Source organism: Cibotium barometz, chromosome 19, assembly GCF_041138505.1.
Source record: "Cibotium barometz isolate CiBa-2024 chromosome 19, ASM4113850v1, whole genome shotgun sequence".
In the NCBI taxonomy this organism is placed as follows: domain Eukaryota; kingdom Viridiplantae; phylum Streptophyta; class Polypodiopsida; order Cyatheales; family Cibotiaceae; genus Cibotium; species Cibotium barometz.
The window spans coordinates 53,446,831-53,465,274 of NC_141064.1; the positions used below are offsets into that span (position 1 = coordinate 53,446,831).

Below are 18,444 nucleotides of genomic sequence, written 5' to 3' on the forward strand. Positions count from 1 at the left end.
CAACATGTATCACAACATGAAGTGACGAGTACACAACATGCATAAAAATAAAATAACTTGCGGCGGATACATACACGCAGAGATTGAGGAGCAAGAAAGTGAATAATACATAGAGCATACCTAGATCCTTTATAACATGCAAATCGATTTTGGAGCAGTATATACATGCAGAGAGCCGGCGATGTATATATATGCAGGGAACACGCAGATACACACACAGTATACAAAAACGAGGCAATAACATGCATCAAAAAAGCAATAACATGTAGATATCTACGCAGAGTTTGAGGAGCAAGAAAGTGAGAAAAATGCAGCAAGAAAGTGAGAAAAACAAAGAGCATACCTGGATGATTTTCGCTCTGCAAATTGATTGTGGAGGCCTGGAAAAAACGCAGAACCAAGAACGCAGTGTGCTGGAAAAAACGCAAAACCAAGAACCTTGATTTATCGTTGTAGAATGGTGGGAAGGATCGACGGCATGGTCCACCAATTGCAACGCGATTGGATGGAGGTAGAGGTGCGCCCATGTTTGGGCAGCCAAGCTCGGCTGCCCAGGCTCTAGCGAAAGAGGGGCATGAGGTGGAGGCTATGATGGTAGAAGAGCTCCTTCCAGAGAAAGCGGTGTGTAAGGCACGGTTGCATGACGCCGCACGCCATTGGTCCACTGCATGGTGTGTAGGTGGCCAAAAGGTGGTGTGTAAAGGGCCTAAACAGACTAAATAGACGGTCCATGTGGGCCAACCATGCCTGGCCACCTCCCAATAGTACAAACTCACGAAAACAACAAAAATACAAAAAAACAGGGCTCCGAAGGCGGGCTCCGAAGGCTGAAGCCGAGAAGGATATGGCGGCGGATAGAATTCTGGAATTCCTGCGCTACGGTGCCGATCCGACCTCTATCGCTGCCCTCCCGCTTTCCTGCGCCGCGCCCTTCTTGCCCTCACTGGCGCTTTTGACCTCCGACTCCCCTTCCCTCACGCCGCACCTCCTCGCCCCGCTGGTCTCCCACCCCGACACCCCCAAGGCCCTTGCCTACGCCTCCCTCGACTTCTCCCTCATCTCCAAGGCCGTTCTGCGCATGGAAGCAGAAGAAGAAAAAGCAGCTGCTGCTGCTGGTAGTGCAAGCCGTAGCCTTCACAATGAGAAGTCCGACAGCTTCACCCTCTTCACAGGCCCCCTCGAGAGCTTCAAAATAGACGAAAGCGTCTGCTTCGAAACATCCGATGAGGTAAGAGGGATGGAGGCTCCGTGTTCGCTTTGAAAATAGAGTTTTGTTACAATGGTAAGAGGAAGTTCTTATTGGCTTTTTCAACATGCTTTGAGCTCTCCCTAGGTGGTCTTTATATAGTGGAGCATAGGTGCAATCATACTTTCCATACTTCAAATGTCTGGAAGTATGATAGGGATGAAAAGGTTTGAAATATCCGGACTGGCCAAATCGGACTTGGGTTATGATACATCTGCCATTTTACTGTATGTGGAGTCCCTTATTTTATGAAAATGTGATTCCGAAACATGCTGTGATAGAGACCAGGTCTTCTTCTACCTCATGCTGCTGCACCTCCATGTGTTCCCCTAACAGCAAGGAAAACATTTTCTTTATGGCCATGACTTTGAGTTTCGCACTTACCATCAGACATTACGTTGGATTCAGACAATACCAAGTGCACAGTGGAGTGATCGACAATACTGTTGGAGTTAGATATTCCAGCAATTCGGTGATATGATTGAGTACCTTCCAGGAAAGGCCAATCCAGTGGCCGATGATTTGAGCAGGAAGGGACAAGTGACTTCGATTAAGACCACTAGACTCGATCTTGTTGGTACAGGACTAGTTGGCTTTTCTACAAAGGTCGACTGTGTGTCATGAAGTCGTTCAGGACAGCTCTTCTCCATGATGTCCATGATGCCATTATTGGTGGTCATAGGGGCATGAATTCGACTCTGGAGAAATTGGAACGGCAATATTATTGGCCAAAGATGAGGCGAGATGTGTTTACATATATACAACGCTGTGATATTTGTCAAAAGGTGAAAGCTCCTCGTGGAAAGAAGATAGGGTTGTTATAATCTTTGTCAATTCTTGAGAGTTCTTTCAATGGACTTTGTCACGAATCTGCCTCCCAGTCCGAGTAAGCGTAATACGCAGTGCTTAAGTATTGTTGATAGATTTAGTAAATTTGTTATGCTTATTTCTTGTAGGGTCAATGTGACCGTCGAGGATGTTGCCCAGTTGTTCATTCGGCATTGGTACCTGATTGGGGGCATTCCTAGGATCATAGTGTCAGACCGAGATACCAAGTTTATCAGTCATTTGTGGAGGGCATTGTTTGATAACTTTGGTACTAAATTGAATTTTTTCAGTGCATTCCATCCACAGATAGACGGCTAGACAGAGATATACAACCAGTTGGTCTTTGATGTACTGAAGTGTTATGTCCACGATCAGCAAGGTAAGTGGGAATCTTATTTGCTTTTAGTTCAAGCTGTTTTGAATGATTCTTTTTCTTCAGCTATTGGCAGGACTCCGTATGAGGCAGTATTTGGAAGACCTTTCCAGTCATTGTTGACTAGGACCTCGTCTTTAGTACCTGAAGCGAACAGAGTGACGGAGTCTTACCAGGAGATTTTAGAGTCAATAAAAGATAGGTTGGCTAAAGCGCAAGAGAGGCCTACACTCGATAGGCCAATAAAGACCGAAGGGATATGAAGTTTTCGGAAGGGGATTGGGTTTATCTTTGGATTATGAAGCAAAGGTTGAAGCGGGTGGACAAGCGATGCCCAAAGTTGTCTTTCAGGAGCTTCGGACCTTTTCCCATGAGGAAGAAGATTAATGAGGTGTCAATGCAGTTAAAGTTACCTCCGAGTTGGGCTATACACGATGTGTTTCACGTCAGTTGATTAAAGCTATATGCAGGTCCTATCCCTTCAGAAGTTAAAGACGAGGCGGAACCAGATATTTTTGATGAAGCAGAAGTTATGGTTTCGGAACAGATCCTTTTGCATCGTTTCAAGTATGGCTCCGGCCGAAGACAAAGACAGTTTCTCACGAAGTTTCAGGACCGAGGGACCTACGAAGCGGTATGGCTTGACAAAGAGTTTTTTGAAGACTATCTGGCGTTATTGACGGATTATTTAGAGGCTATGCAGCTTCCGTCAAGTTAAGCAAAAGGGGATGTCACGTGCATCCCGCGCTTGGATGCCACGTAGACATATCTATACAGAAGGTGCAAGACCTGGGATGGTAAACTGGCCCCATGTGAGCCCAGTCCGGGACGAGTCAGCCAGGGATGCATCTCAGTTGTCCGAGATCAAGTGTGCATTGTCCTGCACAGGAGTTCGAGGTCAAGTGTGCACTGTCCTGCACATGAAACAGTGCCAGTCCGCGCTGTGAATCCCTCTGGAATGATGTCAGTGATTCCGTGTATCTTGTATGGTATCGGATGCCAGATCATTGTGTAGATAGTTAGGGTTTGCTTATGGGAAAGGGGCCAGGCCATAGGGCTACCCCAAGTCTTAGTGTGGGCATGGGGATGGTGTGAAACCACCCTCATGAGGGCGAGGAAGGCCCTGGTTGAACCCACCAGCCATGGAGTGGTTGTAGGACAGCCCTAGGTGCATGCCAGGGACAGCCGACAGTACATTAAGCATTTATATGGTTGTAGGGCATGTATGGGGCAGTCCATATAGGCTGCCCAGTCCACAGACTGCCTGTAGAACAGTGTCCAGTCCTTATAGATTCAGGTGCATGATGCCCAGCCTGCCATGAAGTGATGCGCAACATTTTCTATGATTTATTCAGCATTTAATGCTGATTTTCAGTCATGGACAGAAATCAGTGCCGGCCGCTTGGTTATATGCTGGCCGATTGCTGTTGTGGAGGAGTATAAATAGGTGAGCCATAATCCAGTTGTGTTATCTCATCATTCACTAAGAGCTAAGGCAAACAAGGGCCAGGATAGCCAAGAAGTTGCTAACGCAAAGGGGTGAAGGACTGCAGGTCAAGCGCAGAGTTATCTCAGCCAAGAAAGGTCAAGTTTTCCTGTATTTTCTTGCAGATTTACATCAATCTAATAAAGCAAATACACCATTCGTGGTGGAGACCCTACAGAGGGTATTCGGGACCCAATATTGTGTCCTCTCCATCTCTCCCTCTCTCTCTATTTTCTACACATCTTCATTCAGTTTTGTGCGTTAATTCCGTCGCGAAAAGTGTGCCAATTTCTAAGCATTGAAGTTACCGATCTCCCCCGAAGCTTCCGCACGTTATAGTTACAAGTAAAAAGGGCTATGACAAAAAGAGAGATTGAGGGGGAAGACACGGAGAAAACAAAGAAGCAAAAGCAAAATGCTATAGCCAAGAAGCTGGTTGTAACTATTTGGCCCGCACTTGGATGCCACGTAGACATTTCTGTACAGAAGGTGCAGGACCTGGGATGGTGAACTAGTCCCATGTGAGCCCAGTCCAGGATGAGTCAGCCAGGGATCCATCTTATTCGTCTGAGGTCAGGTGTGCATTGTCTTGCACATGAGTCCAAGGTCAGGTGTGCACTGTCCTGCACATGAAACAGTGCCAGTCCGCGTTGTGAGTCTCCCTCTGGAATGATGTCAGTTGTTCTGTATGTTTGGTCTACCACCAGATGTCAGACAGTTGTGTAGATGTAGGTATGCATCAGGTTTGGACACGGGGAAGGCTATGGGCCACCCCAAGGGGGCCCGGCAGCCCCAGGACTTACCCACCAGCCCAAGGAGGGGCTGGGCAGGCTGTCGGCCAGCCCAAGAGGGCTTGGCCAAGCAGCCGACTGGCTTTTGGGCCAGCCCAGCCAGTTGGCTAGCCCATAGGGCAGCCTGGACTGCAGGCGGCCAGTGCCCAGGTGCTGCCCAGCAGCCTGTGCTGGCTTGGACAGCAGCCCACAGAGGCAGCCAGGACAGTCCAGCAGTCCAGTGTGAACACGTGGGAATTTTTAGCATTAAATGCTATTAAAACAGGTCGTGGAGGGAAAGTTAACCAGCCGACTGCTCCTGATGGGATAGTATAAATAGTGGAGGCCACAATCCCATTCACCATCTCATTATTCACCAAGAGCTCAAGCAAATCAAGGGCTAGACAAGCCAAGGGAATTGCTAAGCAAAGGGGTGGAGAACTGAAGGTCAAGGGAAGGGTATTCCTAGCCAAGAAAAGGTCCAAGATTGTTGTATTTTCTTTTAGATTTCTCATCATTCTAATAAAGCAAATACACCATCCGTGGTGGGGGCCCTATAGCGTGTAATTGGGACCCAATACTGTGTCCTCTCCATCTCTCCCCCTCCCTCTCTATTTTCTGCACATCTCCTTTCAGTTTGTGCGTTAATTTCCGTCGCGAAGAGTGCTAAATTCTGAGTTTTGAAGTTACCGATTCCTCTCCGAAGCTTCCGCATATTACAGTGGTATCAGAGCCTACTTCAAGTACAAAGATTCAACAAAGAAACCAGAATTTTTTCTCGCTCGTGTGCTTGGTTTTTAGACGCTGATGGACTACCCCTTTTGGAGTGACTCCTGTCCCTCGAAGGACGGTTGGTTTTTAGCCTCCGGAAGTCTCCCACACAGATAGTGGATAGTCAGATTGCGTTCCGGAAAGGAATTGCATTTTCTTACTATGGCGAGCTTCGACGATGAGAGAGACCAAGAACCATGGGACCAGAGTGCACCAGGCAGCCCAGCTAGGGCACTAGGCTTGAGTGTCACAGACATGTTCCAGCAGATGATGTGAGCAATCGTAGAACAGACAACCAAGTTGGATGAGCAGAAGGCGCAGATCTTGGCTCTGGAGGAGCGTACCCGCTCTCCAGCATCGCGTTTTCCATCTCCTCCTCCCTGTCCTTCTTTCGTACCTCAGATAGCAGATCCTCGACACAGGGACCCTCTCGCGGGGTCACAACTGCAGCCAAGCTCCTTGCTTGAGTTGCAGATGCGTGCATTGGAGATCCGACAAGGAGTAGACGACGCCATGCGACGCGTGGAACACGAGCATTACCTCAGAGCTTTGGACGCCAGATTGACACCGGCGGCGCCCTCGAATCATTTTCCCGAGAAAATGAACTTCAGTAAGTATAATGGTAAACTCGATCCCACAACTCTTCATTCATGGTTACATCAATTTGAAGCTTACTTTGCCGCAGTTAGGAAAACAGATACTGACAGAGTGATCTTAGCGAGTTGGTACTTGGAAGGTGAGGCCATTCCTTGGTGGACTCAGTGGGCTCATGCCCACACTAGAGCAGGTATGGCAGCTTATGTGTGGGACGAGTTCGTCCGCGACCTTAAGCAGCGGTTTCTACCGTCCCACTACCTTGAGCGAGACTTGAAGACGAGTTTAGGGGAGCGCGTCAGAACGCGCAACCAGTCCTTCGGGTTGCCAATAAAATTTCGACTTTATGTCTGTAATTAGGCTTATCTGATACGGACAAGAAAGGGCAGTTTTTGTATGGCCTGGACATGCAAATCCAATGGGAGGTGCGTATGTTTAGGCCAGCCACCTTTGAAGACGCACTCTTGCTTGCGCAGAGTGCAGAAATGAAACATAAGGGTGGCAAGCCCAAGACTTCCCAACCTGCGTCTCCCAGGGCTAACGTCTCGGGGGACAAAAGCCAAAACCAGACGGGGTCTTCGCTAGGACAGAGCCCGGGAGCCTCTGGCTCCAAGAACTCGAACAATGTGTCAAAGCTTACTGCAGACTACAAAGCGGAGGCAGGCAAGACAGGTTGCAAGTTAAGTGTTGAGGAACTTTCTCAGTACAAAAAGGAGGTAGATGTTTCTTTTGTCATACAAAAGGACATACTTCTCGGTATTGTCCTAAGAAGCCTCCAAAGCCCGCCGCCGCCGCCTCCACAGCTTCCGTGGTGGAGCTCAGCTCCCACACAGGCCCCAGCGGCTACCCCTAGTTCTTCAAACCCCGGTGCTTCAGTCGGAGCAATTATTAGCTGGGAGCTCAAAGATGAGTAGAAGGGCGACCATGACCAGGAGTATGAGCGCAACGAATTGCTCAAGTCCTTTGGCTACATAGGTGGCCAGAGAGTCGTCGTCTTGTTTGACAGCGGCAGCACGGTGGATGTGGTCACGGAACAGGCCGCTAGGCGTGCCCGTTTCGAGCTGACTTCGGTGGACAAACAGGTTGAGGGTTTTAGCACAGGCATGACAACGAGCGTCAAGTATGAAGCTCTAGGTGCGAAGTTAGTGATTCAGGGCATAGAGTTTGTGCGTGACTTTATTGTTGCTCCTCTTGTAGGAGCAGACATAATTTTGGGTATTCAGTGGTTTCACAAGTTTCTCCCTGATGTCAAGTGGGACAAGCACACGTTCTAGATCAATCGGAATGTGTCAAACACCCCGGTGACCATTAAGTGTGAGCCAGGAATTCTGAACTTTTCGCTCATAAGCCACTTGTAGGCTAAGCAAGCAGTCAGGAAAGGCGATTAGTGTGCGATGATTTACATCCAGACAGCCCAGACGGTGGCCAGTGCTTCCGAGAAGTACTCGGTTCTCCACGAAAAGTTCCAGAAGATTTTTCTTCGGGACAGCCTCTCCCCCCAGCTCCCCTCGTCCAGATCGGAGGATCACAGGATTGACCTCCCAGGCTTATAACCCCCGAGTAAGTTTTCGTATCGCCTTTCCAAGGCAATGGAATCGGAGTTGGACCGCCAACTCCAAGAATTGTTGCAATCTGGCTTCATCCGCCCCAGCATGTCGCCATTTGCAGCACCGATCTTATTTGTCAAGAAAAAGGATGGGACTTTCCGTTTGTGTGTCGATTATCGTGTACTCAACAAGCTGACTATCAAGAGTAGATTCCCGATGCCTCGAATTGACTATATTCTCGAGATGCTGAATGGAGCAAAGGTGTTCTCAAAATTGGATTTAAAGAGTGGGTACCACCAGGTGCGGATTGTGGAGGGGGACATCCCCAAGACAGCCTTCCGTACAGAACGGGCCCACTATGAATTTGTGGTCATGCCATTTGGTTTGACGAACGCCCTAGCTACATTTAACCGTATGATGATGCGTGTTTTCCGGGAGTTGATTGGAAAGTGTGTGTTCATATTTCTGGACGACATACTAATATTTTCAGCTATGGTTGAGCAGCATGACGTTGATGTGGAGAAAGTTCTTAAGTTGCTGGAAAGCAACGAGCTCTACGTCAATGAAAAGAAGTTGGAATTTTATCTGTTCTAGGTGCATTACTTGGGATATATAATTAGTGTTGAAGGCATTCGACTTGATCTGGCTAAAGTGGCCGAGATTGTCAACTGGGAAGTACCTCAGACGGCCTATGACATTAGATCATTTGTGGGTATATGCTAGGCATATTCCACCCACATCGACAAGTTTTTTGGCCTCTCGGCAGATCTCACCGATTTGCTAAAGGGGGTGAAAACAAGAAGGCAAAAGATTCGAACGACTCCACGAGCGTTGGAGGCATTCCAGAACCTCAAGGTGGCTTTATCACAAGCACCTTGTTTAGCACTTGCCTCGTGGGACGATCCATTTCAGGTGATCACCGATGCGAGTAACATCGCAATTGGAGGTGTATTGCAACAGAATGGTCATCCAGTAGCTTACATGTCTCGTAAGTTACTGCCCGCCGAGAAGAACTACTCAGTCTATGATTGTGAACTCCTAGCAGTTATACAGGCCTTGAAACATTGGAAACATTTCCTGTATGGCCGTGACTTCGAGGTTCGCACTGACCATCAGGCGATGGCTTAGATAATGAATTTAGCGAAGGAGACCACAAATGTAGAAGAAGATTTAGCAGATACACAGGGCCGATGTGACCGCCGAGGATGTTGCCCAGTTGTTCATTCGGCATTGGTACCCGATTGGCGGGATTCCTAGAACCATAGTGTCAGACCGAGATGCCAAGTTTACCAGACATTTTTGGAGGGCATTGTTTGATAATTTTGGTACTAAGTTAAATTTTTCTAGTGCATTCCACCCACAGACAGATGGCCAGACAGAGATATACAACCAGTTGGCCTTTGATGTGCTGAAGTGTTATGTCCACGATCAGCAAGGTAAGTGGGAATCGTATTTGTCTTTAGTTCAAGCTGTTTTGAATGACTCTTTTTCTTCAGCTATTGGCAGGACTCCATATGAGGCAGCGTTTGGAAAACCTTTCCAGTCATTGTTAACCAGGACTTCGTCTTCCGTACCGGAGGCGAACAGAGTGACGGAGTCTTACCAGGAGATCTTAGAGTCAATAAAAGACAGATTGGCTAAAGCGCAAGAGGCCTACACTCGACAGGCTAATAAAGACCGAAGGGATATGAAGTTTTCGGAAGGAGATTGGGTTTATCTTCGGATAATGAAGCAAAGATTGAAGTAGGTGGGCAAGCGATGCCCAAAGTTGTCTTTCAGGAGCTTCGGACCTTTTCCCATCCGGAAAAAGATTAATGAGGTGTCTATGCAGTTAAAGCTATCTCCGAGTTTGACTATGCACGATGTATTTCATGTAAGTTGGTTAAAGCCATATGCAGGTCCACCCCCTTCACCACCCCCTTCAGAGGTCAAAGACGAAGCGGAACCAGACATTGTGGATGAAGCAGAAGTAATGGTTCCAGAACAGATCCTTCTGCACGGTTTCAAGCATGGCTCAGGCTGAAGACTACGACAGTTCCTCACGAAGTTTCAGGACCGAGGAACCCATGAAGCGGCATGGCTTGACAAAGAGTTTTTCGAAGACTATCCGGCATTATTGATGGATTATTTGGAGGCTATGCAGCCGTCAAGTTAAGCAGAAGGGAATGTCACGTGCATCCCGCACTTGGATGCCACGTAGACATTTCTGTACAGAAGGTGCAGGACTTGGGATGGTGAACTGGTCCCATGTGAGCCCAGTCCGGGACGAGTCAGCCAGGGATCCATCTTATTCGTCCGAGGTCAGGTGTGCATTGTCTTGCACATGAGTCCAAGGTCAGGTGTGCACTGTCCTGCACATGAAACAGTGCCAGTCCGCGCTGTGAGTCTCCCTCTGGAATGATGTCAGTTGTTCTGTATGTTTGGTCTGCCACCAGATGTCAGACAATTGTATAGATGTAGGTATGCATCCTACAAGAGTAAACCCACGAGCTCTTCAAAAGTGACAGGATCACCACCTCCTCTCATTGAGAGGTTGAGAGAGGTGTGAAAGCCCAAGTAGGAAGGCGGTAAAGAATGAAGAGTGTTGGTGACCATCTGTCTGTCTGGGATAACCTCATCAATGTTGAGCAATTGTTCCTGCAGATCTTTCACTTTGGTGAGATGATCTGCCATGGAGTCACCCTCATCCATAGAAAGAAGATCCAATTACCTCTTTGAGTAGGCAACTCTTACTTCGTTGCGTACCTGATACATTGCTTCCAATGTGTCCCATGCAAGCTTCGATGTCTTGCAAGAACGAATGTGCGGAATAATAGTCCTTTTCACTGAGAGGGCTATCAATGACATGGCCTGTGCATCTCTAGAGTCCCATCTCTTCTGCTCTTGTGTGGGAGTAGGTTCTACATCAGGAGCTCTTTGAGCAGCTCCCCTTTGAGGCGTGGCTGGCTGTATGGTAATTGGGCGTGTGTCATCACCACACACGATGCCCCAAAGCCCTTTGGCTACCAGCAAATTACGGATCATGAAACTCCAGAGGGAGTAGTTAGATCCATCCAACTTGTCCTCTTGGGTGAGCACACCAAATACATTTGTAGCATTCTGTGCCATGTCAACAAAATATACCTGCAAGCAAACCAAGCACCAATGTGCACTGCCAGGCAACCAAATGTCCTGTGCAAATGTATGCTTGCAAACCAAAGCAAGTGTAAACCTGCACCAAATTGTCCAATTACACACAATGTGTATACATACACCACAAATCATAGCTGTAATGCCCAAGTACATGCTCCAATCTGAAAATCCCCAATTTTTATGCACTCCAATCGCTTCAATGTGCATCTAATTGGCCAATTTTCACAAAAGCCCCAAATTTCTGCAAATGAAAGAGGTTCAATTTGTTGATTTTGACCTCAATTTTGAAAATCTCCAAATTGCAATTTTTCAATTTTGCCTCAAATTGAGAAATCCCCCAAATTGCACCTGCAACTTTCCTTTGAATCTGACCTGCACAGAAGTGTCTGCAAAATTTGAATATTTCAATGCATATTTTCACTCACATGGAAAGTGCCTGCAGGTGAGTGCAGTACGGATGGCAGGGACTTCTCTTGCAGGCGTCAGTCCAGGTCCAGATGTGTTGCTTTGTTGGAAGAGCTGACGTTTGTAAAGCCTTAGTAAGAGCAGGGGGCGAACGAGCAGACCTAATGATGGGCAGAAGGCAAGCGTGGAGCCTAGCTCTTTATGATCGATCACAGTGCACGCATTGAGTGCTGAAGAGCAGCATGTCTCAACAAGGCAGGCTAGGTGCAGGTGTCGGGCCGCCAGGCAAGCGCAGGCAGAGGCGGGGGCTGGGTAGGTGTCGAGCCCTTCAGAGGCGGGCCCAGGTGCAGGTGTCGGGCCAGGCGGAGGGTGCGAACAACGGACGGAGGCGGCGTTGGGTGCAAACAGCGGTAGGCGGGCGAGCGCGCAGGTGTAGACGGAGGCGACGGCTGTGGACGTCCGAAAGTGACCAGCACGACAGGCGCTTTGGGCGGCCGGAACGGAGGAGTGATAGACGACGAGGACGGGAGGCGTATCTGGGCGGCAACGGATCTGGCTGCAGTATCGCTGCCGGCTGGAGAGGGAGGTGCCGCCCAAGGGCTGAGCGGTGGATCTGGCTGCAGTATCGCCGTTGGCTGGAGAGGGAGGTGCCGCTCGAGGGCTGAGCGGCGGTGGTGGGCTCCCCACTAGCGCCGTCGGCTTTTGGTGGCCGACGGAGGCGGAGGCGACGGAATTGTCGGCCGAAACTTGTGTCGACAGAACTGTCGGACGGACGGCGACGAAATTCCGTAGAGCGACGGAAATCTGCAAGTTTCCAGCGACAGTATTTCAGGGCCAGCTCCCAGCTCTGATACCAATTGTTGGGTGTTGGACTCACACACTCACACACAAACCTGCACATTAGGGTTAGGTGCAGGATAGAGAAGCTCACACAGAAATGAGAGAGAGAGAGAAAATGAAATGAAATGAAATGATATATTAACGTCTTCAAAAGGCCAAAATGACCTATGAGAGAGAGAGAGAGAGAGCCAAAAGTGTGGTATCCACAAAATGCAAGTCAACTCTTGCATGTGTGCCACATCCATACAATATAGAAGTACAAAATATTATATGTTAAGAGTGTCCTTTCACACTTGATGTCCAAGGGGAAAAACCACATGGGAAAAAGTGCCCTTGGTTAAGCCCTGTTCACACATAGCACTACCATAAGTGAGCATATGCCTATAGCCTACATGCCCAACTCCTTCTCTCAGCCTTTGCGATTGGCTGCTGTACAGTCGCCTCTGTTGGCTGCTCCAAGATAAGAGGGAATACCCAAATCGCTGCCAAGGCCACGACCAAAACCCAAGAGTTCGCCACACCTGCAGACCTGCGATCCTAAGGTGATGCGCCGCACGCCATGCGCTACACCTCACAGTCGCCTCTTTTATAAACATGCGATTCAAATCACTTTTCTCCAAAAAGCCAAAAACAAATATCAAAAACGCATGCCTCCATACTAATAATATTATTATTTTTGTCATCAAAGGTTTTAAGAACCTTATAACCTCAAAATCCCTTTTGTCCCCTTTTCACACTTGGGCTGGCCACACTTACGAGTTTCCTTTTCACATTCAACTGATGCCTGTCCACACTGTGCGTCCCGTGCCCGTGCTTGTGCCCACCTGCTTGTTGTCCAAAGGGAAAAACACAGGGTCGTAACAGCAGGAACATCTCCAAAAGAAGTATCCATAAGATCACTAGCTCCATAGCACCCAGAAACAAAAACCATCTGCCGATCATTGGCATCACCATACAAGTCACAAAGCAACTGTCACACACAGAAAGTAGAAGCATCATCAGGAGCATAGATGAAGTGTCGAAGAACCGAATCCTGACAATTCAGGAGGAGAAAGGCATAGATCTGTCCGTCAGTCTTGCTCCATTGACACACATCCTCCGCGGAGGCAAGGTCCGGCAAGCACCGATTCTTGTACGACAGAAACTCCATCAAACCATACTCCTTGAGAATAGAAGTAACCTGCAACTTCCATGACTGAGAGTTACCACCATCCAACTTGTTTGTCTCATCTAGGAAATAACAAGAAAGTGGTACGGGAGCCAAATCTGAAGCTGTCATCATTGATCCAATCAATAGGACCAAACCTCATAAGATAAAAAAACTGCCCAAATTAGAAAATGCTGATATAGGTCCCTTCCTCCCACCAAAACGCAGCCCTAAGAGGCTGGACAGCACCCGAAAATCCTCCTGTAGCAGAAAACGCAGAAGCTTTTGCCGACTGTACCTCCAACCTTGAGGCCACCAGAAGAGGGAAGCAAAAAATGCAGATTTGATATAGAGAGAAAAGGCAACCACACAGGGCCTGGGAATATGCGGTAAGAGGGTGTAAGAGGGAAAGGCATCAACCAGGACTATAGCTTGGGCTCTCCTCAAGAAAAAAAACGTACAATCTCAAAAGAAGAAGTGTCCTCCACAGGAACCAAGGGTGCCACCAAAGCCCGAACCACCATAATCCCCCTCTGCAAAAGGGAATGTCCACTGGACAGGAAAACGCAGCCAAAGAGGGGCTGCTGTCCTGAATAAACAGGCCGCCTGGATCCAAACTCCAAGTAGAAGTAAAATGCTGATGATAATATTACCTTTTGGCTGCAAGCGATGAAACCAAACTGAAAGAAAAACAATTAACAGAAGCTGTCCAGAAAACGCAGCAACCAGAGGGCTGCAAATCTGAGAAAAATGCAAGAGGTTAAGGGGCTGTAAATAGGGTTGAATCTGGGGCAGCAGAGGGAATGGCTGAACCGGGAGCTCTGATACCATGAATGAGTGCACAGAGTGGAAGCAAAAGGGCACTAGAGTGTGCTGAATAGAGAGTGCAAGAGAGAGAGAGAGAGAGAGAGAGAGAGAGAGAGAGAGAGAGAGAGAGAAAGAAAGAAAGAAAGAAAGATATATTAACGTCCTGTCGAGGCCAAAGCTGACCTATAGGACAGATCAGAATACATCTTTGGTTACAATCCACTTCGGGGTATCGGTTAAAGAAAAGTGCATGTGGGATCAAAAAGAAACTAACTTCAAAGCTCTCATGACTCATGAGAGTTACATGTTACAATGGTAAAATCACCATGTGCTTAATGTGATTAGATATGTATAAGTATCAAGTTCATGTCCTTCAAAAGGAGGGTGGACCTTTAAAATCTTTGATGATAGCTTTTCCTCCTCTATAGACCGCCCACTTCCCTTGTTTCCTTGCTTCTCTGACTTTGGCCAGTTCCCCCGCTCTATTCTTTAGTTGTAGTGGGGTCAACTCATCAGAAATCCACACCGAGGTACCTTGCAATGATTTAGTCTGCTTCATTACCTTGATCTTATCAATCATATCATAGTATCGAACCCTAGCCTGTTTCCCTTTAATTTGAATGTCAGTTGGGTCACCAAGGTCTATAAAAGGTACCACTTTAGTGAGTCGTTCCTTTATGATATCTACATCCAAGATGTATCCCTCTAGCTGTTCATCTGTGTTGGTACCTACTGACCAATCTTCTGGCAAGCCCCCAATTCGAACAAAAGTTTCCAGGCTTTTGACCCTTTCATTTTCTTTCAGGACTGACAGTACTTCACTGACAAAGTTCTCTGATTTTACCTGAGGTTTTGTGCTTTCTTGTTGTGTTTCCTGTATTTTTTGGGTTGCTTCTTGGGCTGCTTCCTGAATCTCCTGCTTGTTCTTGATGTCCTGCAATTGAGCTTCGAGGCCAGCAATCCTTGTTTCTTGACTGGCAATCTTTGTTTCCTTGTGTGTCAGCTCAGTTTTGAGGGTGGAGACCTCCTGCTGCAATTTCTTCAGTTCTCCCATGATGAAGATCTCCCATGGGGATTGAGGTTTGATAAGGGGTGGAAGGGGGGGTGGGTTCGAGGCCATGGTTGCAAATGACTTCAGTTTAGGGGCCATGTTGTATCACGGGGGTGCTGAAAATAGCCCACAGGGAGCCCCCCCCCTCCCCCTCAGGGGGGTACTGAATTTAAACCCTACTCAAGAGAGGGTAAGGGCGAGCAGAGGAGCAGAGGAGGGGGCTGCTACTACAGCGGCGACGAGAGGGGCAGGCCCTGCTGCAGCGGCGACGGGAGAGAGAGAGAGAGAGAGGAAGTGACGGGGAGAGAGAGAGAGAGAGAGAGAGCGGAGAGGGGGGGGGCTGGGTCTGTGGCGGGAAGAGAGAGAGAGGAAGTGACGGGGAGAGAGAGAGGGAGAGAGAGAGCGGGGGGGGCAGGAGGGCAGGGGCAGCAGCAGGTGACGGGGAGAGAGAGAGAGAGAGAGAGCAGGGGGCGCAGGCCGAGAGCAGGGGGCGCAGGCGGAACAGCGAAGAGCAGGTGACGGGGAGAGAGAGAGAGAGAGAGCAGGGGGCGCAGGCCGAGAGCAGGGGGCGCAGGCGGAACAGCGAAGAGCAGGTGACGGGGAGAGAGAGAGAGAGAGAGAGCAGGGGGCGCAGGCGGAACAGCGAAGAGCAGGTGACGGGGAGAGAGAGAGAGAGAGAGCAGGGGGCGCAGGCCGAGAGCAGGGGGCGCAGGCGGAACAGCGAAGAGCAGGTGACGGGGAGAGAGGGAGAGAGAGAGAGATGGAGCGACTATGCTGAATATACTGAAGCAAAACAGTCCCAAGCAAGAGACACAAGTAGTCTCACAAGTGAGGGAGCAAAACATGTATAAGACAAGATGAAAAAGTGAGAGGCCAGCCCACCTATTTATAGGTGGGGAGAGCTGGCCGACTGGGAAAAACCCATACAGGCTGGGAAAAATCCTAGAAAAATATATAAAAATATATAATCAAGGGCCATGCAAAAGGGACCAAAAGGACACGAGACATGGGCAGAAACTGGGGATGAATGTGCTAATAGGAAGCTCCATAACACCCGACTCCCAAAGGTGCCTAACAACCACCTTGGTACTCGAACAGAACGTGGAGCCTCCTGCTGTTGCTCGGGCTCATCTCTGGCCTCGAGCTCAAGCTCCACCCGGAAGCGAGTCTTGCAAACCTTCTGCACTGACAATAGATGAAAACCAAGTGCGGGGACGTAAAGAACACGAGAGGAATGCTTCCCCCCTTTGCCATCGAGAATGATCTCCATCTTGCCCTCATTGTGAATCGGTATAGTGGAATTGTTGCCAATGAAAATGCGACCTGACTGTTGTTTAAGATCCTGTAAAAACTCTCGGGAAGGAGTCGTGTACTTGGAAGCACCACTTGTATCCCTGGCGGTGAAACCAATTGCCTCCCTGCTCGAAGAAGCTGAAGCATCTGTGTCCAAAATCTCCAAGCGCACAAAGGCTGGAGTCTTTGCAGTTGAAGCTGAAGAAGCAACATGTCACGTGCATCCTGCACTTGGATGCCACGTAGACATATCTGTAGAGAAGGTGCAGGACCTGGGATGGAAAATTGGTCCCATGTGAGCCCAGTCCGGGACGAGTCAGCCAGGGTTCCATCCCAGTCGTCCGAGGTCAGGTGTGCATTGTCCTGCACATGAGTCCAAGATCAGGTGTGCATTGTCCTGCACATGAAATAGTGCCTGTCCGCGCGCTGAGTCTCCCTCTGGAATGATGTTAGTGACACTGCGTATCTGGTATGATATTGGATGCCAGAGCACTGTGTAGACAGTTAGGGTTTGCATTTAGGAAAGGGGCCAGCCCATAGGGCTACCCCAGGGACTCTTGTGGGCATGGGGAAAGTATTAGACAATCCCCATAAGGGTCAGGAAGGCCCTGGCTGTACCCACCAGCCATGGGTAGGTCATGGGAAGGTTGTGGGACAGCAGCCCTAGGGGCTTTGCAAGGATAGCCGACTGGTTATCCAGCCTTGGGAGGGCTGTAGGGCAAGTGTGGGGCAGCCCATACAGGCTGCCCAGCCTCGAGTACAGCAGGTGCACAGTGCCCAGCCATTCATTTGCCAAGTGTTGAAGCTGAAGCAAGGGCCAGGACAGCCTAGAACAAGCTAACGCAGAAGGGGTGAAGGATTGAAGGTCAAGGGCAGAGATCCATCTCAGCCAAGAAGGTTCAGTCAGTCTTTTATTTCAATCTTTTACATCATTCTAATAAAAGCAAATACACCATTCGTGGTGGGGGCCCTACAGAGGGTATTCGGGACCCAATACTGTGTCCTCTTCTCCCTCTCTCTCTCTATATTTTTCTGCACATCTATATTCAGTTTTGTGCATTAATTTGCCCCGATGCTTCCGTATGTTACACAGCACTCTTTGCGCTACGCTACTTAGGACATTTTCTCCAATAGTGGCCTTTCTCGCCACAATCCTTACAGGTCCGCTCGGCCTTCAATTTATCACGGTCTCAATCGGGCTTCTTCTTAGAAGACTTCTTTGATGAAGACATCGCTTTGCCCTTATTGTTGTTGTTCTTACGGCCTTTCGACCCGCTGGCCAGTCAAGGCCTTAGAACCTCCGCCCTGTGGAGGATTCGTAAAATGCTCTTCCTGGTCCAAGACCAATGCACAAGCTCTTGCCATGTGATGGTGCTGAGCCTGCCAGTGGTGATCAAAGAGGAGTAAACAGTTGAGTACTGAGAGGGCAAATGAGACGACAAAGTGATGGCCATGTCCTCTGAAGATATTCCCAGCCTGAAGAACCTCTTGCTGAAGAGCCTGCAATGTGCTCCCGCATCGTCGAAGACTTTGCAGGATTCATCACCCGCATCTGCACTTCCAAGGAGATCTTTTTGCCTGCTTCTGCTCTGGCTTTTGTTGTCTCTTCTCTCAACTTCCTTTTGCATTTGATATGCCTCCTCTTGGATTCAGTCAATTTCTTCCACGACTCTTTTGCCCTTTTTGTTGCCTCCAACCGTCTTTGTGTTAGTAGTCATCTCCTAGTAGGTGTATGTTGAGAAGCCTCCAGTCTTAAGTAGGCTCCCAAGGCTTGGAATCAGAAGATTGATTCCTTCTTTCTACGGACAAGATTTTAGAGATCGGTTGTAGATCCTAACTTGTATCTCTTTCAGGAATGCGGTTTGGTCACATTGATTATCCTTTATGTGGATGATCTCATTCTCACTAGCGGTCGTGTGGAGCACATAACAGTGACGAAGGCTGCCTTGTCAAAGGAGTTTGAGATGACCGACTTAGGCTTACTCTACTTCTTCTTGGGATTGGAGATTTGGCAGACCCAAAGGGGGTTCTTTGTCTCTCAGCAGCGGTATGTTCATGAGTTGCTTGAGGCCTTTGGGATGGAGAACTGCAAGCCCATTACTTCACCGATGGATCCGAACACGAAGCTTACAGTGAATGATCCTTGTGTGAGCA

The 18,444-nt window shown here is 48.6% G+C and overlaps 1 protein-coding gene across 4 annotated transcripts in view; it reads left to right on the forward strand.

Moving 5' to 3' along the window:
* Positions 1-785: 785 nt before the first annotated feature.
* The window catches only part of LOC147628739 (uncharacterized), a 140,642-nt gene continuing 122,983 nt past the window's right edge, over positions 786-18,444 (forward strand). For all 4 annotated transcript variants that reach the window (XM_086813974.1, XM_086813975.1, XM_086813976.1 and 1 more), the window contains exon 1: positions 786-1,228. In XM_086813974.1, the coding sequence (XP_086670100.1) occupies positions 845-1,228 (384 nt within the window). In that variant the 5' untranslated portion in view covers positions 786-844. The remainder of the gene's footprint in view (positions 1,229-18,444) is intronic.